This window comes from Cheilinus undulatus, linkage group 11 (genome assembly GCF_018320785.1).
Source record: "Cheilinus undulatus linkage group 11, ASM1832078v1, whole genome shotgun sequence".
Classification (NCBI taxonomy): domain Eukaryota; kingdom Metazoa; phylum Chordata; class Actinopteri; order Labriformes; family Labridae; genus Cheilinus; species Cheilinus undulatus.
The window spans coordinates 17,730,121-17,748,854 of NC_054875.1; the positions used below are offsets into that span (position 1 = coordinate 17,730,121).

The 18,734-nt window shown below is 39.9% G+C and overlaps 1 protein-coding gene across 4 annotated transcripts in view; it reads right to left on the minus strand.

Moving 5' to 3' along the window:
• Positions 1 to 18,734, minus strand: part of ubr4 (ubiquitin protein ligase E3 component n-recognin 4) — a 224,472-nt gene that overhangs the window by 158,918 nt on the left and 46,820 nt on the right. For all 4 annotated transcript variants that reach the window (XM_041798818.1, XM_041798817.1, XM_041798816.1 and 1 more), the window contains exons 18-23: positions 16,735 to 16,904; positions 7,144 to 7,423; positions 6,895 to 7,027; positions 1,782 to 1,861; positions 1,558 to 1,686; positions 1,155 to 1,337 (exon numbers count right to left, since the gene is read on the minus strand). In XM_041798818.1, coding sequence (XP_041654752.1) covers positions 1,155 to 1,337; positions 1,558 to 1,686; positions 1,782 to 1,861; positions 6,895 to 7,027; positions 7,144 to 7,423; positions 16,735 to 16,904 — 975 coding nt within the window. The remainder of the gene's footprint in view (positions 1 to 1,154; positions 1,338 to 1,557; positions 1,687 to 1,781; positions 1,862 to 6,894; positions 7,028 to 7,143; positions 7,424 to 16,734; positions 16,905 to 18,734) is intronic.

Genomic DNA, 18,734 nt, shown 5'->3' on the forward strand with positions numbered 1-18,734 from the left:
TTACGCAGTGACGGTGGAGCAATAACCTCTATCTTTAAGCAAGCAACAATGGACTGCGCCATTTAAGATATCACGTTCAGTTTTAAGGATATTTTTAATGTCAAGATTTTGTAGTTTGATGACCATAGCTGATAACAAGTTGTTTAAAGACTGCACTGTGGAGCCATGGGCATTTTGGTCTGCTCCACAGGAGTCGTAATCCGAAAAAACATCACACACTCAGATCTTGCACACTTCGTCAGGTGCGTTTGTATTTGCCTGACTGCCAAAATTTGAAGAATGTGGTAAATTGTTTTGTACTGTGAGCTTGTGTCCCTATCTCTCCTTTAAAATCCCACTGGATCAGAGAACTGCATACAGCACATGCTTGTGTCACAGTGCTGAGACGAGTTGGGGGGATGGAGAACAGCTTTTTAATTTCGTTTCTGTTTTGACCTGTTAGTAGGCTACAAACGTATGCCTTTATCTGTTATATTTCTATGGTTGATATCCACATAATAAATAGGCAAACTTTGGTGTTTAAGGTGAGGTGGTGAGCAAGCCAGGTGAAAGCAGCAGGAACTGTTTTGAATCATCAATCATCCACTTAAATGACTTGGACTGATAAAAATTTTTGCATAAAATCGAGACTGTTCAAAAAAATCTGAACAACAATTTTAGGGTCAGTGTGCAGACATGATTAGAACAACACAGAACTGACTCATTGTACAAAGGCCGTTCACTCTGCATGCTGACCTGTATCCCTCTGTGCTGTACTGAGACACCTGCAGTAGCCTCTCAGTGCGCTGTCAGCATGGAGACCGACGTGCTTTGCCTAATCTACGTGTCGAGGTCAGTGAGAGAGCCCACTGGCTACAAGTTTTTAATAGATTAAATAACCTCCTTGATAGTCCAGGTGTGCAAATAGGAAAAGGTCTATGAATCTGTCTGTGTGTGTGCGCTGAAATGCAGGGTCATCCTCATCATTCCAATCCATCAAGATGACGGACTGCCTTCAAAATTCCCTGTCATCCTTCAGAAATAAAACCATCAATGACGGAGAATATTCAGTTAACCTGACCTCTGGTTTGGAGTAATCTTATTTAACTCATCTTTGTTTGGTCATCTCTTGTGCCATTTGGCATCTGGTAGAAGATGTCAATAAATCAACAGACCTTGATCCAATTCACATAGGCTGACACTCGGAGACGTGACGACCATCGTAGTGTGTGCAGTATGTCGCTCTCACTGGGATTGCTGTGTCCAGTCTTTAGCTGCTCCATGTAGGCCTTTGATGGTGGTAAAACTCCCAGGATCCTCCACAGTACCAGAAAGTAGTACTGAAGGGAGCATGCCTCCTGTGTAGGGTGATAAACCAACAAGCACCATTTTTAATCCTTCTAAATGTCTGCACTTATTTCATAATCACTGTAAGTTAAAATAAGCCTGTCCTGGTTAACATTTAAGCTTTCTTAATTTTAAAAATTAATGATTTGTATGAAGTACAAACAACTCATCCAAACAGGGTTTTGTTCAGCCTGTTTACACAGAACATGGTTTGCTTATGTGGGCTCTTACCAAAGGAGTGATGGGCTTGTTTTCCTGTCTTCTTGCTGTGTCAAACTCCGAGCCTGCCTCCAGGAGTGAGATAAGCCAAGCATACAGGTCATCGTATTTTACTGCTCCATTGACCAGTTTAGGAAATACCTATTGGCAAGAAAAAAGCAGAAATAGATGAGGATATTCTCAGTTGGAGGAAGTCAACAATAGCATATACGTATTATTAGAGGTAAAAGTCTCACTTTGCTGTCCAGTCTGCTGATATCATCTTCAGAAGCCTCAGGGGACAAAACGCAGTAGAACTTGGGCTGAACATTTGAATCTACAAAATTTATGAAAACAAAGTATTATTTTCTCATCAGTACCCACCAGCGCAAGATTCCTTTAACAGAAGAGAAATATGTTGTTATGAACTGCTGGCATAAGACACCCAGGGGGTCTAAGCATTTTGCTTTCATGTTTACTGTGTTCTATCACCTGATAAAAATACATGGAAAAATGAGTAATGTTCAGTCTACAGTAGAGCCTGACCAATATGAGATTTTTGGGGCCGATGCCGATATTAGGAGCTAAAAAAAAAACATATCTGATATATTGGCTGATATATCAGATATTTAATATATCGGCCGATATCTGATATATTGGCCAATAACCAATATATCGGCCGATACATGAAATAAGGACATTAATATACACAGTATGTATACTGTACATGAGCACAAATGTGAACATGTGAATAGCCAGTTGCATTTATCTTTGTTTATTACACAAAGATGCAACTTAGACTACGTTAAAACGCAATATATTAATCTTATATTTTGGCTGTGGACCATATTAGACAGGAAAATGACGAAATCACGATACAGCGATACTGCGATAATCAAGAAAATTGTATAACGATACATCACAAAATATGTCTAACTAGAGAATACAAAATAGTTATAAAATGGTCAAGTGCAGGATTTCTCAGTTCATTCACAACAATTTAGTATCAATTTCACAGAATTTGACACAGACTGAGCTAAATACTGAATGTGAAGTGCATAGTCTATACGTGTGTAGTATATATATGTATAACTTATTATGTAATTTTAAGTTAATATCGAATTTAACAATGTAGAATTAAGCTCATCTTGCATTTTACCTTTCTTCAATCTGAAGATGAGGATTTTCCCCATTTGTTGCACTGAATTAAAATGCTACCGTGATTTTTTCTTTTTTTTTTTTTTAAGAAAAGGGGAATAAATTATTTTAGAGTGAATGTACTCCAATCGTTTATATTTCATATTTTTATCAGTTTTTTATGTCATCACATAATGTGTTTGTGGAGGTAGACTATGGGAGACGAGCTGATCGTTTTTTTTGCGGAGGGCATGACGTGACAGGCCAGTGTTTCTTGTGTTACCCTAGCCGTCATTCTTAACGACACTACATGGGACAGGTCCTTAAAGATAATACGACTGTGATTATGGTTTCATGAGTAGAGACCAGCGGTAGCTTCAACGGGCTTGTTTGTTGACATTAGCCGTTAGCTGTAGCGCTAACGCGATGATGCCTAACTCGTAGATTCGTTGTGTTTTCTGAGTATTTTACTCTGGCGTGGCATATCTTGCAAACGACTGTATAACTCCTGTCTAAGTTTGTGCTGTCTTTAATGTTTTGGAAGCCAAAATAATCCCACACATCCACTATGAATGCAGCAGAAGTCACTCTGCTGGGTAAGTACAAGCAACCGGCTCACGCAGACCGGAAGTCTCGCGTGATCTCGTTGTCTCAAGAGAGAAGAGGCAAGAGTCAACTGCCAGCTGGCGATGCCTGCCGCCAACTAGCGGTCAGGTGGTGAAATTACACCACAAACTACCACACCAGCTAAGTGAATAATTGGCTAATTAAATATCGATACTGCATTTTAAAATATCGATACAGTATCACGTCAGGCAGTATCGCAATATTTCAGTGTATCGATTTTTTGTCCCACCCCTAGTCAGGGCTGAAGTTGTTAAAGAGATTTGAAGCAGTGAAATTAAAATAAAAAGTTGAAAAATTATTATTCTATTAGCACCTTTCTGAATGTCCGTTTTCAGGACAAACAAGGACAGATGTAGATAAAAATTACAAGGGAGCGAGGGTTAAATGCATTCCCATGTCTAAATCCTGCCTAAAGTTTATATTATGATGTTGTCAGCACTGAATGTTACCAGATTTGTGTAGCTCAACAGGAATACACAAAAAGCAACTATTACTGCACTTTTTTGTCCAGTTTGATGGCTCAGGTAAAAATTAAATTTAATCTATTTCAGTGTTGTTTAGAAATATAAAAATGTATGACTATCTCAAAGCTTGCAATTTCAAAGCAGTATCTGCTTAGACAATCTCATAAATGGTATGATGCACAAATACCCTTACTAATTTATTTCCTTGACAATCTTTTGGAAACCCCTAATTTGAGCAGATGAAAAAATTAATTTATTAAAAATTGAGCTATTAATTTAAAAAAAATTAGTCTGGGACAGACTGTAAGGAGACAGAAGAAAATAGACAAATGGATAGAAGCATAAAGGTGCCTTCTAAATCACAGACTTCTTTACAGAATACTTAATATTTTGAATGCACAAGTGTGCAGGGTTGCCAGGTCTGTGGTTTCCTCAGAATTGGGCAACTTTTAACGTACTGCTGCTGGTAGATTTTTTTGTCCGCAGGTTGAGCAGACCAATTTTTTAACATCTTGTGTTTGAGTATTTTAATTTCTGTAACAGAACAAACTACTCAATTTCCACTTAAGTACTACTAAAACAACCAGCAGAGCGGCAGGAAAACATGGAAGGTGGCACACAGACATACACGCCACCCACAGAGAAGCAGAATGCCTGTGGGCAATCAAGCAATATGCAGTGTGGCAGAGGCTTTACTGTATTTTTTTTTTAAATACACTGTGCTCGAGCTAGGCCTTGGTGATATGACCTAAAAATATATCACGGTATTTTCATAACCTTTGCAGTATTACAAAATTAAAAGAGATAATGCTTTTCAATCCAAATTCAAGTTAAACCCCCTTCCCCTTTAAAACAAACATTTGATGGCATACTCAATTTATGTCTAAGCATAGGAGCACAGAAAAAAATGTTTTGGATTTTTTAATTCTCTCTAGGTTTACTTCTGTCTAAATGCACTCCAAGTTTCACATTTCATCTCTATCCTAATTATGTGTAACCTTGTAAAGCACATAGATATGCCCGTTCTGTGTCTCTCGAATCCATCTGGCAAAGCTCCTGTCTGAACCATTTGGGCCTGGTTAGAACGTGACAGGGCCAATCAGCGCCAACGGGCAGTACCTTCAGGCACAGCGCAGTCGTGACATAAGCAAGTAGCAACAAGAGGCCAGTTCAGTTATGGTGGAAGACATTAGCGCGGATGCTGCTAAAGTACCAGTTTTATCAGTACTTGACGACATTTCTTTGTTAAAAGAAGAACAAATAACAGTACTGAGTTGTTTTCTTTTAAAAAACAACAAAAGTTGTGTACTGGCATGTCTACAGTCGCCATGGTTTGCGTTATGCAGTCCTCCATGGAGGGGCACACCTCAGTAGCAACTAAGTCACATGTTTTGTTGTTTGACTGGCCCGTAAATATGTGACAGAACATTCATCCAATCACCCTCCAAGCTTTATTTCAAAGACTCTGCCCTTTCCCAAACACTGTCCATGAGTGGTTTACCAGATGGATGTGTGAAACACATCTGGCGTGCCAGTTACTTGAGCACATTTCCTGGTGAAGGCATTCACAATTGTGAAGAGCTTGACGAAGTAGTGTTTACCATTGATTTAGCCTAACTTTAGCTGCTGTACCAGTGAGTTTTTGCAGCTAGTTTACAGCTGCTTTTCTGACCTCATTTTATGTCTCAGCCTGAATCTTTGATTCACCGTGGACTTTGAAAAGAAACTCATAAGTTAAAACACACCTGGAAGATGAATAGCTGCAGCGCTGGGCTCTACGCAAACAGAGACCACCCAAAGTAGCACTTAGCTTGTGTAAAAGCCCCAAGCAGGCTGACAGAGATGGCACACTGACTTTGTTGCGGTACATTGATCAAACTTTGAGAGGAAAGAACACGCATTTTGCCTGCTAACCCTGCTTAGTTACAGTGGCAATAGTGTGTGACGTTTGGTTAGTTACCTGGCTACACATAATACTAGAGCTAAACGTGCTAGTGCTTGGACTCAGGCTGAGCCATCCGTCACAAATCACTCACTCCGCCAGCTGTGGGAGCAAATATGCCTCGCACATGCATCACAGAGCACATTGTAGGCATTTAAACCAGTGATGACAGTGTTGCAAAAAATCATTCCATGGCAGAAATTTTCCAGTGACGGTATTAATACCGGTTTACCACCCACCTCTAGCTTGAGCAATGTGTTTTTCCCTGGCACAGATAAAAGACGTGTGCTTATGCACAACATGATTGCTCATTCACCCACACAAGCACAGGCACAGATCAGCGTGCAAACTGCAGGGACTTGGGCGATGGGACAATTGTGTTTCAGCATAGTACAAGGCAACTGAGCCTAGTGTGAGTGTGTCCTTAGGTTGTTACATAAATAAGAGTTGGGCAAACTAAAGGCCGGCTCAGACTACATGAATTCAGCCAGATTTAAGACCGACTGCTTCGCAGCTCGTTGACAAAACTTGGGCCCGATTTTGAGAGTCGGGAACGACTAACGGTCTTGTAGTGTGACATAATTAACGACACGCCCAAGATGCCCCACGACCACGATTCAACAAGACTAGCATGTCAGAATTTTTCGTACATCATCGTCTAGTTTGACACCCTGACCTGACGTTAACGATGTGAATCCTGATGTCTAACAACAGGAGAACATACCCTCCTTATCTTTGCATCATCATTAACAAAATTTACCACTTTTATCCCATTTTATTCCCTAAAACTAATGTGTAAATTTTAATTTTATCTACGTTATCACATGCATACCTTAAGTTCTATCTGAAGGAGAGCCAGTCCATATTGTCCGTCTCTTGATACATCCATACTTATTATCCATAATCCAATCCATTATTATTTCTTATTTTCTATTTTATGAGCAAAAAACCGCTACAATCACACAGAGCGCTTCTGTTGCAGAATGACTTACACTCTTTGCCCCCCCCCGTCAACCCCGTGAACTCGCACTCAGTCGCGGAGACAGTGGTAGCGTCAGCATACGATGAACGGTCTGCATCACTCTTGCAGTGTGGCCAGGCTGTCGGCCAAGCCGGGACAAGATTTTGCTCGCATAGACTGAGTCGGCCTTTAGTCCCAGCAAGTGGTTGATTAAAAGTTAGTTCTGTCAAAGGCCTTACCAGCTGAACAGTGTTTGGCCCAGTTCTCCTCCACCTCTTTGAATCCAAAGTAAAGTGGGAGACCGCTGCGTTTGCCACCTTCCTGAACAGAATTTGTTCCTGCAGATGGTGGTGTAAGGAGGTTGTACTGCACCTATAAACAATCATTGCAGAAATCATAAATAACTTAAGTAAAGAAACAAAGCAATTAATATACACTTAAATAAATCTGCACATATAACAACCGTCATTAGAAAACAAAGAACTGACCTGCTCAAAAAGGTATAAGGGAGCCTTGGAGTAGTGGCGCAGCAGGTAATCAAAAACCAGACACAGGCGGGCCAAGTTGAGGGGCACTGCCTTCATCTGGGTGTCTCTGCTCTGTGCTACCTCAGTGATTGCCTGGGTGACCTGGGTCAGCACTGACCGTCGACCACGCTCTGATAGATTGTGGAAAAGCAGCAGCAAGAGCTGGAGGTGCTCAACATTAAGATCATCTTCCCCATGAACAGAGCCCTGGATTGTGTGCTGCTTCAGTGTTCCCAAAAACCTATAAGAGGTAACAAATGACAGGAATGCTAGTATCACAGTAAAAAGTCTGTCATAGCTGATTTGTGAAAACTGATGAGACAACAGGATAAACTAAATAAAACATAATTCATTTTCCCTTGACCCTTCCTGTGAGAACTGTAACTTTTTCTACATAGCATCGTCAGCCAAGATCAGAAGATGAGGCTCTATGCACTTCTGCATGAAATTTCCTGGATTTACCTCAGTGGGCTACATGTGTGAATACAAACAGATCTTTTAAATTTTCTCTTTATTTAGATTTCAAGTATTAAACATCATTTTTGATGTACATCATTTTAGATTTAAACAAATGGATTTAAAATAACAAAAACACCATAAAATAAAGATACAAAAGACATAAGAGTGTTTCACTCATGTGCAGCGGAGAGCCAGGGGAATCACAGTATAGCTAAACTTGATGCTTACCTAAAATCTGATCTAATTGGTTTGATAAACTCAATCCAACCTCTCCAACAGTCTTCAAACACATCACTCTTCAGTCTTACAGTGAAAGTCAATTTCTCCATTACAAATATATCATGCATTACATTAAACCAGTCTGTTGATGAAGGTGGTCTCTGACATAGGCAGTTTTTCATTACAGCTTTCTTACTTGCAACCAACATGACTCTATACATGTATGTTTTAGAATAATCCCTGAATTTGAAGTGGCATCTGTCCCAAATACATCATTCTAAAACTAATTCTATCGTAATCTTCAAGACTTTTTCCATGCTGTCTCTGATTGACTTCCAGTAATTTTTAATCTCTGGACAATCCCCAAAGACATGGTGGAGGATTTCTCTCAACGTCTCACAGCCTCTCCAACAGTCCGTCTGTCCCTCTGTATGCTCCAGGACAGTGAGTTGGTAGACTTAAACTGTTTTTCATTTAAATGAAAAATTTACCTTCCATTTCCCATTTTTATTTTATACAGGCACATCTCAAAAAATTGTTATATCATGAAAAAGTTCAATAATTTTTGTCACTCATTTCAGAAAGTGAAACCCATATACACACGTGGACAAAATTGTTGGTACCCCTCTGTTAATGAAAGAAAAACCCACAATGGTCACAGAAATTACTTGAATCTAACAAAAGTGATAATAAACAAAAATTCAATGAAAATTAACCAATTAAAATCAGACATTGCTTTTAGTTCAACAGAATTATTTTAAAAAACAAACTCATGAAACAGGCCTGGACAAAAATGGTGGTACCCCTAGAAAAGATTGAAAATAATGTGACCATAGGGACATGTTCAACAAAGGTGTGTCCTCTAATTAGCATCACAGGTGTCTACAAACTTGTAATCAGTCAGTTGGCCTATTTAAGGGTGAAAAGCAGTCACCATGCTGTTTGGTGATATGGTGTGTACCACAGTAAACATGGACCAGAGGAAGCGAAGGAGAGAGTTGTCTCAGGAGATTAGAAAGAAAATTATAGACAAGCATGTTAAAGGTAAAGGCTATAAGACCATCTCCAAGCAGCTCGATGTTCCTGTGACTACACTTGCACATATTATTCAAAAATTTAAGATCCACGGGACTGTAGCCAACCTCCCTGGATGTGGCCGCAGGAGGAAAATTGATGACAAATCAAAGAGACGGATAATACGAATGGTAACAAAAGAGCCCAGAACAACCTACAAAGACATTAAAGGTGAACTCCAAGGTTAAGGTACATCAGTGTCAGATTGCACCATCCGTCCTTGTTTGAGCCAAAGTGGACTTCATGGGAGATGACCAAGGAGGACACCACTGTTTAAAACAAATCATAAAAAAGCAAGACCGGAATTTGCCAAACTGCATGTTGACAAGCCACAAAGCTTCTGGGAGTCTGTCCTATGGACAGACAAGACAAAACTGGAACTTCTTGGCAAGGCACATCAGCTCTATGTTCACAGACACAAAAATGAAGCATACCAAGAAAAGAACACTGTCCCTACTGTGAAACATGGAGGAGGCTCTGTTATGTTCTGGGGCTGCTTTGCTGCATCTGGCACAGGGTGTCTTGAATCTGTGCAGGGTACAATGAAATCTCAAGACTATCGAGGTATTCTAGAGAGAAATGTGCAACCCAGTGTCAGAAAGCTTGGTCTCAGTCGCAGGTCATGAGTCTTGCAACAGGATAATGACCCAAAACACACAGCTAAAAACGCCCAAGAATGGCTAAGAGCAAAACATTGGACTATTCTGAAGTGGCCTTCTATGAGCCCTGATCCTATTGAACATCTGTGGAAGAAGCTGAAACATGCCGTCTGGAGAAGGCACCCTTCAAACCTGAGACAACTGGAGCAGTTTGCTCATGAGGAGTGGCCAAAATACCTGCTGAGTGGTGCAGAAGTCTCACTGAAAGTTACAGAAATTGTTTGATTGCAGTGATTGCCTCAAAAGGTTGTGCAACAAAATATTAAGTTAAGGGTACCATCATTTTTGTCCAGGCCTGTTTCATGAGTTTGTTTTTTAAAATAATTCTGGTGAACCACAATTCAAAAGCAATGTCAGATTTTCATTGGTTCATTTTCATTGAATTTTTATTTATTATCACTTTTGTCAGATTCAAGTAATTTCTGTGACTATTGTGGGTTTTTCTTTCATTAACAGAGGAGTACCAACAATTTTGTCCATGTGTGTATTATATAGACTCATTACACATAGAGTGAAATATTTCAAGCCTTTATTTTTGAAATGTTGATGATTATGGCTCACAGATAATGAAAAAACCCAGTGTGGGCACATGCCAAGTCCTGCTGGAAAATGAAATCAGCATCTCCATAAAGCTTGTCAGCAGAAAGAAGCATGAAGTGCTCTAAAATTCCCTTATGCTGGTGCACCTTTTCCTACCACACTTTTTCCTTCCACTCAGCTTTCTATGAATATGCTTGGATACAGCACTCTGTGAACAACCAGCTTCTTTAGCAATTACCTTTTGTGGCTTACCCTCCTTGTGGAGGGTGTCAATAAGTGTCTTCTGGACATCTGTCCAGTCCGCAGTCGTCCCCATGATTGTGTAGCCTACTGACCCAGACTGAGAGACCATTTAAAGGTTCAGGAAACCTTTGCAGGTGTTTGGAGTTAATTAGCTGATTAGGGTGTGACACCATGACTTTACAATATTGAACTTTTCACAATATTCTAATTTTCTGAGACACTGAATTTTGGGTTGTCATTATCTGTAAGCCATAATCATCAACATTTCAAGAAATAAAGGCTTGAAATATTTCACTCTGTGAAATGAGTCTATATAATATATGGGTTTCACTTTCTGAAATGAGTGACAAAAAATATTAAACTTTTTCACGATATTCTAATTTTTTGAGATGTGCCTGTATATGATGTATTCTCCCCACCTACTTTTTGAAGATGTTTATACATTTTAAAAAGCATTTCATGACCTGACTAATCTGTACACTGAAATAAAAACTCTTAATATACTGAACCCAGATCTCGACTTTCCCAAACTTCCTGTACTAACACCGCGTCATTATTATGTGGAACAATTGTTTTTTTTGTTGTTTTTTTTAAATAAAAACCTCAAAATGCACTGTTCCACATTATTAAGCAGGCCACAGGTTTCAAGCAATATGGAAAAGAAATAGGATCTTTCTACTGCCAAAAAGTGTCATACAATGTAATGCCTTGGACAAGGAATGAAAACATTAGATATTTCATGAAAAATTAAGCATGATCGTCGTACTGTGAAGAAATTTGTGGCTGATTCAAAGCACAGACAAGTTTGTGCAGATAAAGGCATAATGAGGAAGGTTTCTGACAGACAAAATCATTGGATTAAGAAAGCAGCTGCTAAAACGCCATTACAAAACAGCAAACAGGTATTTGAAGCTGCTGGTGCCTCTGGATTCCCACCAACCTCAAGGTGTAGGATCCTCCAAAGGCTTGCGGTCATGCATAAACCTACTCTTCAGCCACCCCTAACCAATGCTCACAAGCAGAAATGGTTGAAGTGGGCCCAGAAATACATGAAGACTCATTTTCAAACTGTTTTACTGATGAGTGCCGTGCAACCCTGGATGGTCCAGATAGAGGAGTAGTGGATGGTTGGTGGATGGCCACCATGGCCACCATGGCCCAACAAGGCTGTGAATCCGACCTGTTTTGGGTCGGATTCATGAGGAGAGAGCTGGTAGGCCCCTTAGGGTCCCTGAAGGTGTGAAAATGACCTCGGCAAAGTATACAGAGTTTCTGACTGACGACTTTCTTCCATGGTACAAAAAGCGACTGACGACTTTCTTCCATGGTACAAAAGGAAGAGCAGTGCCTTCTGTAGCAAAATTTTCTTCATGCATGACAATGCACCATCTCATGCTGCAAAGAATACCTCTGTGTCATTGGCTGCTATGGCCATAAAAGGAGAGAAACTCATGGTGTGACCCCATCCTCCCCTGACCTCAACCCTATTGAGAACCTTTGGAGCATCCTCACGCTGAAGATCTATGAGCATTGAAGGCAGTTCATATCAAGACAGCAGCCCTGGGAGGCTATTCTGACATCCTGCAAAGAAATTCAAGCAGAAACTCTCCAAAAACTCACAAGTTCAATGGATGCAAGAATTGTGAAGGTGAGATCAAAGAAGGGCTCCTACGTTAACATGTAATTTGGCCTGTTAAGATGTTTTTGATTGAAATAGCTTTTGATTTCAGTAAATATGACCTCCTAATGCTGCAAATTCAACAAATGACCATTTCCAGTTCTTTACAACCGATAAAATGTTTTAAAACTCTGTTGTGCTTAATAATGTGGAACAGTGCATTTTGAGGTTTTTATTTAAAAAAAAAAAAAAAAAAATTATCATTATGAAGTTTGTTCGAAAACATCTGAATTATGCTCTAACGGCTGATGACTTGAAAAATATTCTGTCATTTGCATTAATATTTAGGAAAATAAGAGGAAAATGTCATTTGCATAATAATGTGGAATGCGGTGTACTTCCTAACCAATATAATCTTTTAGCTGCAGATATCGAAATAAATCCTTTCTGGTTAATTTAAACTGTTCCTTTAAGTTCTGAAAACGTTTTGTATAAATTATACACTATATTGCCAAAAGTATTTGATCGCCTGCCTTGACTCGCATATGAACTTAAGTGACATCCCATTCTTAATCAACATCATATTAAACCCCAGGGGTTTAATATGACGGCGGTCCACCCTTTGCAGCTATAACAACTTCAACTCTTCTGGGAAGGCTTTCCACGAGGTTTAGGAGTGTTTTTATGGGAATTCTGACCATTCTTCCAGAAGCTATTTGTGAGGTCACACACTGATGTTGGACAAGAAGGCTTGGCTCTCAGTCTACGCTCTAATTCATCACAAAGGTGTTCTATTGGGTTGAGGTCAGGCCAGTCAGTTGATCCACACCAAACTCTCTCATCCATGTCTTTATGGACCTTGCTTTGTGCACTGGTGCACAGTCATGTTGGAACAGGGTGGGGTCATCCCCAAACTGTTCCCACAAAGTTGGGAGCATGGAATTGTCTAAAATCTCTTGGTATGCTGAGGCATTCAGAGTTCCTTTCACTGGAACTAAGGGGCCAAGCCCAGCTCATCAAAAACAACCCCACACCATAATCCCCCCTCCACCAAACTTTTACACTTGGCACAATGCAGTCAGACAAGTACCGTTCTCCTGGCAACTGCCAAGCCTAGACTCATCCATTAGATTGCAAGACGGAGAAGTGCAATTCGTCACTCCAGAGAACACATCTCCACTGCTCTAGAGTCCAATGGCAACGTGCTTTACACCACTGCATCCAACACTTTGCATTGCACTTGGTGATGTATGGCTTGGATGCAGCTGCTCGGCCACAGAAACCCATTTCATGAAGCTCTTTACACACTGTTCTTGAGCTAATCTGAAGGCCACATGAAGTTTGGAAGTCTGTAGCGACTGACTCCACTGACACTGCTCCGCCATTTTACGTGGCCTACCAAATCATGGCTGAGTTGCTGTCATTCCCAATCACTTCCACTTTGTTATAATACCACTGACAGCTGACTGTGGAATATTTAGGAGCAAGGAAATTTCATGCCTGGACTTGTTGCACAGGTGGCATCCTATCACAGTACCACGCAGGAATTCACTGAGCTCCTGAGAGTGACCCATTCTTGCACAAATGTTTGCAGAAACAGTCTGCACCCCTAGGTGCTCGATTTTATACACCTGTGGCCATGGAAGTGATTGGAACACCTGATTTCAATTATTTGGATGGCTGAGTGAATACTTTTGGCGATATAGTGTAATTCCAGATAGTTCTTCAAACCTTGCTCTTGCCATTTTTTGAAGTTTACATCAATCCTACTAGGGGTGAAATCGGTGTCAGGGGCTATCCACTGGATCAATAAGTAAGGTTCTGAGGGGCTAAAAGACTTCACAACTTTGAACCACATTTTAAGTGATAAATGTAACCATGGATTGGAAACCTCTCCTAAATGCATCACCAGCTCATCATCTCCAATATCCCCCTGTAGGGGGACCCCCTCCACACTCCATAGACTTCCAAATTGCAAAGTAATCTGTATTACATATACGCACCAAAGGTTTTATCTGGGCTGCCTGGTAATAGGTTTAAAAGCAGGGAAGTGCTAAGCCTCCTTTGTTTCTAGGAAGCTGGATTGTCTTAAATCTAACTTTAGGTTTTTCCCCTGCCATAAAAATCTTGAGATGATTCTGTCCCATTCTACAAGGTTTTTATCAGGAATGCCTACTGGTACATTCTGAAATAGGGACAACATCCTTGGGAGAATACTCAATTTAAATCATTTTGACCTGTTCTATCAGACTTAGGTAAGGCAACAAACTCCACCTGGCTAAATCTTCTTTGATCCTATGTAGTAATGTATCATAATAAACATTTAAGGAAAGTTTTAATACGCTTCATTTTTTTCTAAGTCTGGGTTCAATGTTGTCTTGTGCTCCCTTTGTAACACTTTGAGTTAAGTTTCTAGGTTAGTTAAATTCTTCTGGATTTGATTTTCCATTTCTGTTGTTTTAGCAATAATAACCCCTCTTAGCACTGCTTCGCAAGCATCCCAAAGAAAGGTGGGAGAAACCCCACCACTGTCATTCTGATTTAAGTATTTTTTTTTATTTCATCCTTCATTTCTTACTTCATCTTTCCATTTAAAATGGAAGAGTTAAGTCTCCAATACGAGAACCTCCTTTTGATATTGAGTCCTATCTCCAGTTGGATCGGACAATGATCTGAGATGTCCATTACTCCCATACTGCATGATTTGACATGTATATCCTTACTGAATATTAAGAAGTAGTCAACTCATGAGTAGGCTAGGTGCAGAGATTAGTAAAAGGTATAATCTTTTACAAAGGGATGGAACTACCTCCAAACATCAGTAATACCTAGTTCTTGTAATATATCATTAATTTTCCTGCAAATTGAGCTACTTTGAGAGCTGGGTCCCCGCAATGAGTCAAATTTAGGGTTTAACCTAACATTCAGATCTCCTCCACTGACAGCAATACCCTGAAATTTGGTTGATATTAACTCAAAAATCTGTGTAAAGAAGGACCCGTTTGCACGTGGAGGTGCATACACATTGAAAAGGTAATTTCGGCCCCTTCTAGCCTGCAGCTCACCAGAATGTAAATACCCTCCTTATTTTTAATTTTAGTCTGTACCTCATAATTCAGCCTTTCCTCTATCATGGTTTTAACACCGCTTCTGGGTCCTGAATGGTAGGAAGCTGAAAATACTTCTTAAAACCCATCCTTTATAGTTTAATGTAATCTATTTCTGAGAGACGAGTCTCCTGGAGATAAACCACTTCTGTTTTTCTCTTTTTTTTTAATTTCCTTAGGATTTTACTCTTCTTGATAGGATTGAGAATACATTCATATTATATGATATTGTTTTTACCAAACCTTTAGCTATTGTGGTTCATAAGTGTTTTTTTCTGGCCTATTAAACCCTTTTGCTACACAGAAACACACACACAATACCAACATCAAAATGAAGTGTATGAGTTTAGAACAAGTTATAAAGAACTGTAACTTAGGAATGACTCCCTAAACTGAGGTCCTATTTGTGACCCTTAAAGAGCTGTGATGTTGAAGCAGTTCTGAGGGATAACCTTTCGTCCCCAAAAGGGTTAAAGGGCCCTCTTCTGTAAGACATGAGCGACAAAGCACCATAGTTGGAGGCCCTCATATTATAGTTTAGAAATAACATAATAATAGTATGCCAACTAAGATTAGTCCAACTGTTCCAAGGGGAAAAAAAAGTCTCTTCTTGTGCTTAACAAGTCTGGTAATCTTGAGGATATAATATCCTGTGTCTGCACTCACCCTCAGGTTTTTTTCACAATTTTACAAAGTTACTGAAGAACCTCAACTGTTAACTCAATGCACTGTGTTCTGCTCCAAAACATCACCCTCAAGAAGGGGGAATTATCTTAGGCTCCCTCGCAAATGCCATGTATTCATGTTATCCCGCCTGGACTGACCTTCCCGGTCCATAAGCCTAGCTTCGAGGTGGCTCTGAACTTTTAATAGCTCCAGCACAGCGTCTTCAGCAGTTTGAATTCTCTCCTCAGCTTCTGTTATTCTCTTTTCGGTTTGGTCAATCCTGTGGTCCATCTTGTTAATTTCCTCCTCGATTTCCTTCAGCTTTACACCATTTTCCTGCCGAAAGTCTCTCAGTTCTTTGAGAATCATCTCCAAGTTTGCCATGTTTTCTTCTGCATGTTGCTCGTCTAAAGCTAGCTGGCTAGCGCTAGCACTGTTCACACCACCAGTCTGTCAATTGCAAAAAAGTCCTTGTTTTCTTTGCAAAAGCCTCACTTTTCTGTCAACTCCCAGGCATACTAACTGCCCCTCTATCATTCAAGCAACTTCAAACATGTATTAGGCCAGTTTGCAGGGGCTTTGAAAATATTTCGAGGGGAGCTGCAAAATTAGGCTGTTGCTCTCATGGCTGCTCGACTGGAAGTCCCTTAGCAGATTATTTCACCTCAACTTCACCCTGAAATTTTCCTGCTACAGCCCTACTATATTCCCCTCTCCCACCCCTACACTGACAGACAGCAAAGTGCAGGAAAACTTCCTGCTGATACAGACGAGTGTGAACAAGCAAGTTAGAAAACATGCTGTGTAGGATTCCCTAAAAAATAGGGTTGCATAAGTAAAAAGGGCATAACAAAGATAACATATTAAGGTATACAAGATTTAAACATGACTGCATCAAAAAAAACAAAAAAAACAACTCAAAACCAGTTTTGCATGTGCCAGATAAAAATTAGCCAAGTTTTCATACCGTTCCCAGACTTTCATACACTCAGGGACATCTGGTTCTCCCTGCACACTGGCTTTGTGTTGCCATATAAGGAGAAGCCTGGAGAGGACTGATAATGATTGAGGGTGAATGTACAGAGGCCAGGGACCCTCTGAAAAAGGTGCAACACCTAACTGCTGAAGAAGGGTGCTCTGGAAATGACAAAATGACATATTAGATGAACAATTAATAAATAACCATGGCAGTAATATAAGTTGGATGACATGTTATAGTAACTACATTTTAATGAGCAATTGTAAAACATTAACTATTTATTTGACACACTGGGGTTTAATCATTTAAATTAGAGGGCATTACCGATATATATACGTACACTAACCAGCCCGCACACGCCAAAGAAACAGTGGAAGCGTGTGAATATATATAGGGAATGCATGCTTTCATATGCCTATTCTACAGCATTAGGTGGAGGGAGAAATGCAGATATAATAATGCCCTGTGTTTATCCTTAAAGCTAAAAGTCTCCTCTAGTTTGTGTGTCCTTAGCTCACTCACAAAAACACAGGGCACAGTGTTTGTCTGCGCTCTCCTCAGTGTATAGCCGTGTTTCCATCAGGGGGTCCAGTTTGATTCAGTATGGTTTGGTATGGTTTGGTACGCTAAACCCCAAAACAGTTTCCACAGACACCTGTTCCCTCACTTGGTGGGCAGGCTGTAAAAGCTATGTATGTGACGTCACATGCAGTGCAAGTCTGCTGGTCCAGCTGCATAGTTGTAAAAAGGATAAGTGGCAGAAATCAGAAGGGAATAAGCATTAAACAGCTTTATTTCAGCTGAAAGTGCTTTTTAAAAAAATGACTACATCTTAGTTATGTTAACCACTGTTAGTACAGATCCTCAGCTGATGGAATACATGTCTAATTTCAAAATAGGCAGTTGCCAGAAGTTTTATAAATCCATTCAACAACCACAGAGAGAAGTTTTCAGATGTTACCTTAAAGTAAGAAGTACATTAATAATTAGTTACAGTAGATAATCAACTGTTCTAAGGCTTTGTATTCACAAAACTTCAAGATAAATTTAGCTTCACATCCATCGTGGATAGACCAGGCTGATGTGAGCCTTCAGGCTCTGCTTTGTGTTCTTAAAATCAGGTCCAAACAAACGTCAGAAAACTTTATTTGTGGCCAGATTTTAATATCCATCGACTAGGAAACAGTTTGGATTGCCTTCAAATCCAAATATCCCCAATTTAAGCAGATATTAGTCCGTTTTCCTCCTGTTTTCGCTGCAGACTTCCGTATTTTGCAGCCTGGAGCCGTGCAGCTGTGTCACGCACTGACGTGACGTCAGTACAACCCCCTTTTGTTTAGCCCCACCTTTATGGGATGGATAGGTAAGATTGGTACCCCTACAGGAGGGTGCCGAAAAGTGGGATGGTACAGGTCGTTTTTTTTGGGACCCTTTTCTAACGTTTGCTCTATGGAAACGCAAAAAAATTGCATACCATTCCGCACCAAACTGAGCCGGACCGCTTGGTGGAAACAACCTATATGTCTGGCGGAGGGTTCATCATCCGTGTTGTGGGTTGTGTGTGTGTGTGTGTATATATATATATCTATATACACAGTGCTTAACGATTTAGTAGACCACCACCCAAAGTAAGGTTTATGCCACAGCTGCCCTAAGTCAACAGCATTGGTAATTACCAAAACCATTTTTTATTTATGTTTCTGCAATGGTTAATACACCAATATGTAGAAGCTCTTTGACCGAATTAATATTTTTAATGCTTAAATATAATTATTATTGTTATCCATGAATTTTCAAATGTACTGATTTACAAAAAACAAAAAGAAAAAAGAGTAAAGCACATTATTATTTCTTGATTAGTATGTCAAATGACAGTTATTTACTTGCATTCCATTTGCAGAAAAGCTGGAGAACGTTTGGATGCCAGATGCATTGCACCCACAGTGAAAAACGGTGAAGATTTCATTATGGTATGGGGTTCCATTTGT